Source organism: Borostomias antarcticus (genome assembly GCF_949987555.1).
Source record: "Borostomias antarcticus genome assembly, chromosome: 21".
Taxonomy (NCBI): domain Eukaryota; kingdom Metazoa; phylum Chordata; class Actinopteri; order Stomiiformes; family Stomiidae; genus Borostomias; species Borostomias antarcticus.
In genome coordinates this window covers 18,912,095-18,922,194 of record NC_140254.1, presented here as the reverse complement: position 1 = coordinate 18,922,194, position 10,100 = coordinate 18,912,095, and the positions used below count along the sequence as shown (strand labels likewise).

The window sequence follows — 10,100 nt, the reverse complement described above, 5'->3', positions numbered from 1 at the left end:
CTCATATAAAGTCAGTGTTTTTTCAAGGAAGGAAGAATGCATTTTTATAGAATTTGTAGGCAGCCATGGGTTTGATCTCGGGATCAGATATTGACAGAAAGCTACACAGCTGACGGTTTTAAAGGACTAAGGCAGCAGAAAAAGCACTGATATGTGTGTGTGTGTGTAGAGAGTGTGTGTGTTCACATCTGGACTGCGTTGATTGAAGCATTTCCCCCCCCCCGTCAGTTAAGACACCAAATGAACATTCTCCCTCTATCTCTCTAATCTGTTGTTTGTAACTTATAAGGCAACTGAGATTTGAACCTCATCGCTTCCCTATAGCTAACTTTTCTTACAGAAGAACTCAACTGTTGAGGACAATTAATCAAAGTTGTCACTGTAGCCACAGATCCACAGTATCTATGAGTTGGTTTAACACCCCCAGCCCCTTCCGCTTCTACTAATGAAGGCACTATTTAAACGAATGTCTCACTCGGCCTCTTTCGCTCCCTCCATCCAACCCCCCCTCCCTGATTCATCCATCTGCCCCCCCCGCCCCACCCCCACCCCTCCCTCTCTTGTTGGCTGGCTCCCTCGTTCCTCGTCTCTGGGGGTCTATAAGAGAAAGCAGCGTTTCTTGGGCTTGGTCTCAGGGGGCTCCAGAGCAGCCAGGATGGCCTCATCAAACACGTTCTTCAGACCTCTCTGGGAGGACAGAGAGACACAGAGAGAGAGAGGGGGGGGGGGGGGGAGAAAGAGATTAACGTAATGGTGCTAAGAAGTATCCTGAAAATATTGTGTCTCCCGCAAGTTTGTTAAATGCAGGACGATAGGCGCAACTCATGATAACATTCCACACACACACACACACACACACGCACACACACCCCCTCCGTGTTACCTGGGTGAGGGCGGAGCACTCCACGTATTTGACGGCGCGCAGGTCCCTGGCCAGCTTGTCCCCGCTCTCGGGGGCCAGGGGCCTCTGCTTGTTCTTGGCCAGCTTCTCCACCGTGTTGCTGTCGTCGCGCAGGTCCACCTGCGTCCCCACCAGCAGGAAGGGGGTCCGCGGACAGTGGTGGGAGATCTCTGGGACCCACTAGGGGAGAGGGAGGGAGGGAGGGAGGGTGGGAGATTAGACTGGTGACTGGGTGGAGCGCGGGGTTAGAGATTAGCGAGCGTACGCGGGAACCGGACGCTGCGGTCCCCGGCGACGCGGCACGGACACGCACCTTCTCGCGGACGTTCTCGAAGGAGGAGGGCGACACGACGGAGAAGCAGACCAGGAAGACGTCGGTCTGGGGGTAGCTGAGGGGACGCAGCCTGTCGTAGTCCTCCTGACCTGGGGGGGGCAGCAGAGACAATATCTTGATGAGAGAAATAGGTGCATCACCCACACGTTGTCGTGTAATTCTTTCGGCAACCTTCAAACATTAAACGTAATATTGATATGAACGATATGATAGTGGGCGTCTCCCTACAGTAAAAGGAACAGAAGAGTGGGCGTGGTTACCTGCCGTGTCGAACAGCCCCAGGGTGTAAGGCTCCCCTCCGATCATCACCGTCACCGCATAGTTATCAAACACCTGAGAGAGATACAGGGGAAGGAAGGGTTAATTCTATATGTAAATTCATTCTCTCTCTCTCTCTCTCCCTCTCTCTCTCTATCCATCTCTCACTCTCTCTCTCTCTCTCCCTCTCTCCCTCCCTCTCTCCAACCACGGCCAGGGAAGGGATCCAGAGGTTGGAGGGAGGAGGCTAGAGGGAAGAGGAAGAAGGCTAAAGGCTGGATGGATGAGGAAGGAGGCTGGAGGGAAGAGGAAGGAGGCTAAAGGCTGGAGGGAAGAGGAAGGAGGAGGAAGAAGGCTAGAGGCTGGAGGGCGAAGCCTACAGGAAGGAGGGAGTAATAAATGAGGCCAGAGGAAGCCTGTGATAATAGCTGTTGACAGAATCTCCCACACGGTGTTAAAAAGCAGCAGCTCTCCATCTCTCTCCATGAGGCTCTGGAGAGACGCGTCCGTCTCCTCCTGGTCTCCCTCCAGACAGACGCGTCCGTCTCCTCCTGCTCTCCCTCCAGAGAGAGACGCGTCCGTCTCCTCCTGGTCTCCCTCCAGACAGAGACGCGTCCGTCTCCTCCTGCTCTCCCTCCAGAGAGACGCGTCCGTCTCCTCCTCCCGCTCTCCCTCCAGACAGAGACGCGTCCGTCTCCTCCTGCTGCTCTCCCTCCAGAGAGACGCGTCCGTCTCCTCCTCCTGCTCTCCCTCCAGACACCGGCTCAGGGTGCCAAACACCAGGAATACGATGAGGTAAAGAGATTGAGAAATTCCAGGAGATAACTACTGTCTAGGAGGCTACTGGCCTACCTATGCCCACCAATAGGCTAGAACCTCTCAAACGCCGTAGCTCTAGGCTGCTGCTAGTTCCTCAACCAAGCATTTGTCTGACAAAGGGACACAGTCAGTTCTGTCTGTCTGTGTGTCTGTCTGTCGTTCAAGAACTGCTTTTTTCCATCCCATTCCTGTGTGTGTGTGTGTGTGGGTTTGTGTGGGGGGGGGGGTATGTTTGTTTGAGGGTGTGAGGGGCAGAGTGAGTTCATAGTGGGACATTCCTGACAGAATTCCAGAGTTTTCCTCCCACACCAGTCAGTCAGTCAGTCAGTCTTACTGGAGTCTCACTCTAGGCTTGACTAACTCACTGTTCACCCGTCTTAACCAATCATCTGTGGACCAGCTGCAACTGGTCCAAAATGCTGCTGCCAGGCTGCTCACCAGGTCAAAGAGGTCATGCCACATCACCCCCATCCTGGCCTCCCTACATTGGCTCCCAGTGCACCTCAGGATTCGGTTCAAGGTCCTGGTGTTCACCTACAGAGCCCTCCATAGCCAAGCCCCCCGCCTATATCTGTGACCTCATCCACCTATACTCGTTCAGCTCGTCTGACCAGGGGCTCCTGGTGGTGCCTCGGACCAAGCTAAGGACTAAGGGTGACCGAGCTTTTGGGGCGGTGGCCCCTAGGCTCTGGAATGCGCTCCCCCAGGACTTGAGAGCCTCAACATCTCGTCATCAACTCGTTTAAGAGACAGTTGAAGACTCACCTTTTCAGGCAGCCATTTGGCCATTTTTTCTCTCTTGTTGTGGTCTTTATGTTATAGTAGGAGCTGCCTGTATTTTATGTGTATTTATATTTTATATCTGTATTTTGGATGTGTGATTTGTATTGTTATCTCCACTTGTGAAGCACTCTGTGCACTCGTGCTGTGAAGAGCGCTATAGAAATCTGGCTAACTCCCTCCTTCCTTCCTTTCCTCCCCGTCTGTCTGACCACACCCCCGTTCTCTCCTCCTCCCCTCCCTGTGTGGAAACTGACCTGGGCTGTATCTCAATAGTCTAATGTGGCTTCCCCTCTCTGTCTCCTTTCCTTCCCTGCACCGATATATCAGGACGTGATTAGACAGGTTCCTTCAGGCCCCCATTCTGAGAAGAGGAGGATGAGACCGCAGAAGAGGAGGACGAGAGAGAGAGGAGGAGAGGGGGATGGGAGGAGAGCAAGACAGGGAAAAGGAGGATGAGAGAGAGAGGAGAGGGTAATGGGAGGAGAGGGAGAAGAGGAAGGTGAGCACCAGGGAGCAGCCCTTGGACTTCAGTCTCTGCAACACGATGTCAACTAGCTAATCAGTAATACGACCCCAGAGAGAGAGAGAGAGGCTCGCGAGCGCAGCAGGGAACGGAGGTAGTTCAAGTTAAGACAGAAACACGGAGACATGTCGGGACATGGCGGAAAGGCGAGGCACGACAAGAAACACACACACACACACAGAGTGAGACACACACCTACACATTTCTGTCGATGCGCTGACTAATGGCGAAGGTGATGTGTTTGGACAGAGAGGGACATGCCAGAATTCCTGCCATAACAACGCCAGCACCCATAATCAGATGTTTTAACATGGAAACAGGGAACTGACTACAGGCTAGAACACTACCTCAGACGGCCTGATTTCCTCTATGAAGTTAAAGTGGTTGCCTGACCTTTGATCTATATCCACTTTCACCAAGGCTGTTCCTCTTCCTCACTCATAGCGCACACACACACGCATACGCACACACACAGAACCCCCAAAGTCCATAGATCCACACAAAATCTCATCACACACACAAGCCCACCCCTCCAATCCCAGAGTCCTCCAGGCCTTGCGGCCGCTGTCCCGGCATGCTACTTACCGTGGGCACGTATTCGGAGGGGAACTTGTTGGTGGTGTAGGAGATCAACAGGCAGGTCTTCCCCACGGCACCATCACCCACCACCACACACTTGATAGTCTGCATCTGAGAGATGAAGGAGCCGTTAGAAATATTTACAACAGTATCTGCGACATTAAAATGCAGCTTCTTGTAGGTCTATGTAGTTTCTATGTAGGCTTAAGCAGCTTCTATGTAGGCCTAATGACTGAGGAACTGGATCAGAAAAAGAATGGGTGAGAGTGAGAAAGGGTGACAGACAGATAGAGCTGCAGTCATCATTGTATGACTCCTTGGCCACCACCCCAATGGTTGTCTGTCTGTAGTAACAAGTGGTAATGCCATGCATCTTGATTGCTGGTGTGTGTGTGTGTGTGGACAATAGGCTTTCAGACTGTCCAAACAAGGGTTGTGTGTAAGGCAGTCGTGTTTACAACAAGGCAGAATCCTGTGACCAGCAAGTACGCAGAGCGACACACACACACCTGTTAACTCAGTGAATTCCTGGACCACAATAATGACTGCATGTGTGTCATTAATTCAAATGGCCATGAGCAGGGACACTATGTTCTAGCTACCGGTATAATGGCAGTTGTCAGATACTTAGCTTTAACATGAGTCTATTGCTAACACATGACAGCCTTGTTCAGCAGGCATCCATGAGCAAAGCTTTAAGTTAGAACCGTCAGCAGATTCATTTGGTGAGCTGTGAAGTTCTGCTTTAACGTATTGCTATGATGGATTTGGTAGAGTTTAGCTAGCTGTCATGATGATGATGATAGCTAGCTGTTAGTGCTAACTACTAGCTAGCAGGCTGGCAGTGCCAGGCCACTTCCGCATACACAGTGACATAAGGACACCACAGTCAATCTGGGACACCTTGCAGATGTGTCGGTTGTATTTCAGATGGATTGGGGCGTAAATGTAGTCAAGACTATTGTGTAAATGTGTCCAAGGCCAGCCTAGCTAGCCAGCATCCCCACGACAAGGCCTCTCTATTGAGGATCGTCTCTGACATCACAACACGAATAACGAACAGCAATGTCAGTTGAGCTGTGTAGCTATTTAAAAAAGACTAAATTAAATACATTTACTATCTTAAACACAAAATAATCTTAATATCTAGGCTAACGTTAGCTAGGTGTGTTAGCTAGCAGCTAGGCTAGCATAGACATAACTCGTTAGTTTCAATATGCTGACAGTTTGGTGAACTACTTCAGAAACATAGCCGTGCACTACGAGACATGATCAACTTTAGACGTGTATATCGAGCACGTTGTTATAAGTCACACTCGTTTGATATTTAATATTCGAGGCCTTGTTTTATCTAATAGGCTGGTCGTCCTACCTTGTCAGTCCACCACAGGCGTTAGCTACATCCGGGTTCTTCGTGCTCACAGGAAGTCACACACAGGGGGCGTGTCCTAGTCCAGCCCCCGAGGGCGTCATTTTTTTCCCCAACCAACTTCTGCCATAACCACGCCCCCGCGAGTTTTCATTGGACAACCCTAACCCTAACCCTAACCCTAACCCTAACCCTATCCCTAACCCTAACCCTAACCCTAACCCTGACCCTGACCCTGACCCTAACCCTATCCCTATCCCTATCCCTAACCCTAACCCTAACCCTAACCCTAACCCTATCCCTAACCCTAACCCTAACCCTAACCCAATGAAAACTCGCGGGGGCGTGGTTATGGCAGAAGTTTGTTGGTACAAAAAAATCACGCCCCCCGAGGACAGAGATTTAGAACATGCACCTTCTAGTTAGAGCAAACCTTAGAGCAAACCTATATTATCCATGGATGGTCTTATCCTATCCCACCATCTTATTAATCCTCGTAGTAGGTCGTGAGCTACAGTCATTGAGAAACTGTCCTTGCTAGAGAAATACCTTGGGAACATTTTGTCAGTGTGGGTATTGTAGGCTACTGAGTCATGGTTGAATCAGCACAGCTCACTTTAGACTCATACCAGGCCAGGTCAAGCCTGGCTGATGTGCGTGGCTGGCTTGTTTCTGTTCAGGACTGGTAGGATGGAAGCTAGTCATGCCACTGAAATAGCTGTGAATTGAAATGACATGAAATAATGTCTGATAAATTAAGATAGGTCTTGTCGTCTGGACACATCAGTTCCAAAGCTTCCAATGCTAATCCAGCACTATAAGAGCGGGATAGCCAGTTAGCTCATGAGCTCACAACAATGGACGAGTTGGCGGACCTCTGGCCGAATCCACTGGCGGACTTCTGGCCGAATCCGCTGGCGGGTTCCTGTCCATTTGCATATCGAATGGCAAGCGGACCTCTGGTGGATTATTAGCATCAGGGACAGCGGTCTGCTAGTAATCTGAAATGCTCCCGCTATTACTCCACCACCATTCCACCGGTAGTTTATTGTCTATATCCGAGGCCCATTGGCCCTAGACGTATGGATTTCAATTGCTAAATTAACTTACTCTGAACATTTTTTGGCTTATGTCTCAGTAATGGTTAATTACTGAGACACCTATACTGTAGGTATAATTTCAAAACAGGAGTATTTCAAATGTTCAATTACTGTACATAAATTCAATAACTGACATAGCACCACCAGGTACCCACATTTTTACATAGCTTTTATAACATCCAGTGACAAAAAAAATTCTTACCCACCAGGGCTTGAACCCCTATCCACTATACCACCGAGGAACTTGAAAATGTGCGGTGTCATAGTGTGTTTATTTTGGTGTGCTGGGACCACTGCCTCTTGTGGTGGCAACATAGAACTGCAGGTCAACAACGGGACGGAGTGAGGGAGGGAGGGAGTGACAACCAGACAAATGCTGTCTATGGTGCGCTGGCTTACAGACGTTCAAAGGACTTGCTTATGCTTAGTCCCCCGAGCATGTTCCACTTGGAAAGACTTGCTTTAGTGCTCCTAGCTCATGGAATGACCTTCAATGCACTTTAAATATTGATATTCTTCCAAACTTTGTTTGTTCAAAACCTTGATCACCAACAGACCTCAGTCTGTAAAGCTGATCCTCTTGTTTTATCTTGTTTTATCTTGTTTTATCTTGATAATCTTGATCAATCTGTTTTCATGATCAGGGTTAGGGAGTCCATACCAGCTACCTGGAGATGTCCTGAAGCCGGCGGTATAGCTCAGGAGGTAGAGCGGGTCGTTCAGTGATCGTAGGGTCGGTGGTTCGAATCCCGGCTCCTCCTGACTACCTGTCGAAGTGTCCTTGGGCAAGAAACTGAACCCCAAATTGCTCCCAATGAGCAGGGAAGCGCCTTGCATGGCAGCTGCCGCCATTGGTGTGTGAATGGCGCTCCGGGCCGGTGTAACAGCTGGATGGGGAGCGCGTTACAAATGCAGTACCTAAGCCGGGACATGGCATGGCATGATGCTACAACAGACAGGTTGTATGTATCGATGGCAGAGAGGGTGTGTGGGGATGATCAATGCAGAGAGCAGCTTGGCTATTTATTTTGTACTAAGCCCGGGTGATTAACACATTGGACTAGTGTGTGTGTGTGTGTGTGTGTGTGTGTGTTGTGAACAGAAAACAATCCAGCCCTAGTGGATAGCTACGGCGACCATACACACACTTTTCTATATATTTATATTAAAATATCTGATATCTGGGCATTAACACAGTGGAGCAGTAACAGACAAGGAGGAGGAAAATGGCCACAAGATGGCGCCGGAAGAGAGCTGGAGTCTGGAAAAACTCTGGACTTTCATATTGATCCAGTCATACAATCAAGATCATAGTCAACAATGCAAACCATTAGGCTCTGTGTGTGTGTGTGTGTGTGTGTGTGTGTGTGTGTGTGTGTGTGTGTGTGTGTGTGTGTGTGTGTGTGTGTGTGTGCACGCAGCTCAGGAGGTAGAGTGGCAAGCTGGGGATCGGAAGCTCCCCGTTTTCTTGAGCAAGACAGAACTCTAAAATCGCTCATGTGCAGCACAGTGGCGCACAAACTGTCACCTCACAGCAAGAAGATCTCCAGGCCTTTCTGTGTGGCGTTTGCATGTTCTCCCCGTGTTCGCAAGGGGTTCCTCCCACAAGAACCCACCATGAAAAACATGCAGAAGAACAGCTCACTAACGCCGTCTGTCTCCTGAGGAAGATGGACAGGAGCACTTGATTGGTCCCGGGCGCGGCCCGTGCACGCTGAATACTGTCTGCTCCCAGCTGCCCTTGGGGGAAGGACGTCGGGATGGGTAGAGCAGGAGAGAAGTGTCATCGGTGGACGCTTCTGTCATTACGTGTGTGTGTGTGTGTGTGTGTGTGTGTGTGTGTGTTTCGGCGTTACCGCCTACCACCGTGTGATGTGTGTCTTCACTGTGTGATGAATAAAGATGTTTGTTGGTTTGTTTTTGTGAGATGGGGACTCCTGTCTGCGACTTCAGATTTGGACTTGCAAAGAAGATCTTGTGCGTGTGTGAACTATCAATAGGAGAGGGAAATGAAAGTTACGAAAATACCAAAATGAGAAGTTGTAGGCATGCAGCTACTTGGCCCTACACTCCTGGACGTCGTAGGTGTGTGGTGGGGTCGTAGGTGTGTGGTGGGGTCGTAGGTGTGTGGTGGGGTCGTAGGTGTGGTGGGGTCGTAGGTGTGCGGTGGGGTCGTAGGTGTGTGGTGAGGTCGTAGGTGTGTGGTGGGGTCGTAGGTGTGTGGTGGGGTCGTAGGTGTGTGGTGGGGTCGTAGGTGTGTGGTGGGGTCGTAGGTGTGTGGTGGGGTCGTGGTGGGGTCATAGGTGTGTGGTGGGGTCGTAGGTGTGTGGTGGGGTCGTGGTGGGGTCGTAGGTGTGTGGTGGGGTCGTAGGTGTGTGGTGGGGTCGTAGGTGTGTGGTGGGGTGGTAGGTGTGTGGTGGGGTGGTAGGTGTGGGGTGGGGTCGTAGGTGTGTGGTGGGGTGGTAGGTGTGGGGTGGGGTGGTAGGTGTGGGGTGGGGTCGTAGGTGTGTGGTGGGGTCGTAGGTGTGTGGTGGGGTTTGAACATAAACCAGCCGTTGTTTGAAGTCTCCAGTCCCTAAACGCTCCCTATATAATAGATATCACGCTTATTCAACACAGCTACTCTTGATTGATAGAGATAGATAGATAGATAGTTACATAGATAGATAGATAGTTACATAGATAGATAGATAGATAGATAGATAGTTACATAGATAGATAGATAGATAGATATATAGATAGATAGATAGATAGATAGATAGTTACATAGATAGTTACATAGATAGATATATAGATACTGTAGATAGATAGATAGTTAGATAGATAATTACATAGATAGATAGTTACATAGATAGTTACATAGATAGATAGTTACATAGATAGATATATAGATACTGTAGATAGATAGATAGTTAGATAGATAATTACATAGATAGATAGATAGATAGATGGATGGATGGATGGATACATAGATGTTTGATCTTCTCCACGTCTGCGTCTGTTGCTGTTTTCAGGTGAGAGGTCAAGACTGCAGAGTTTGCTTTGAACCCGTTTCATGGTTTCATCGGTGCTCCTCCTTCTCTCTCCCTCTCTCTCCCTCTCTCTCCCTCCCTCTCTCTCTCTCCCTCTCTCCCTCCCTCTCCTCTACCGTCTCTCTAAAGATGTGTTCGGGAATCGCTCCCTCGTTCCCTCACTCCCTATTCCCTATATGGGGTTCACCATGTAGTGAACTACCTAGGGAACAGAGAAAATGTAGGGTACATGCACTGTTCCCTGCAAATCAAGGTGAATTGTGGGTAATAAATAGTGGACTATATAGGGAACGAGAATTCCGTGGAGAATTCGGACACTACAAACAAAATGGCTGACGCCCTATATAGTGCACTATATAGTGAATAGGGAGCGATTCCGAACACAGCTTAACTCTCTAATTC

The 10,100-nt window shown here is 49.5% G+C and overlaps 1 protein-coding gene across 1 annotated transcript; it reads right to left on the bottom strand.

The window, feature by feature from the left end:
* Window positions 1–550: 550 nt before the first annotated feature.
* LOC311323086 (cell division control protein 42 homolog) lies at window positions 551–5,590 on the bottom strand. The gene is made up of 6 exons (XM_084455229.1): window positions 5,570–5,590; window positions 4,204–4,308; window positions 1,496–1,568; window positions 1,215–1,324; window positions 884–1,081; window positions 551–687 (listed from the first exon to the last, which is right to left on the bottom strand). Exons 2-6 carry the CDS (start codon window positions 4,306–4,308, stop codon window positions 598–600), a joined length of 576 nt encoding a protein of 191 aa, XP_084311355.1. The 5' UTR covers window positions 5,570–5,590; the 3' UTR covers window positions 551–597.
* Window positions 5,591–10,100: the final 4,510 nt, after the last annotated feature.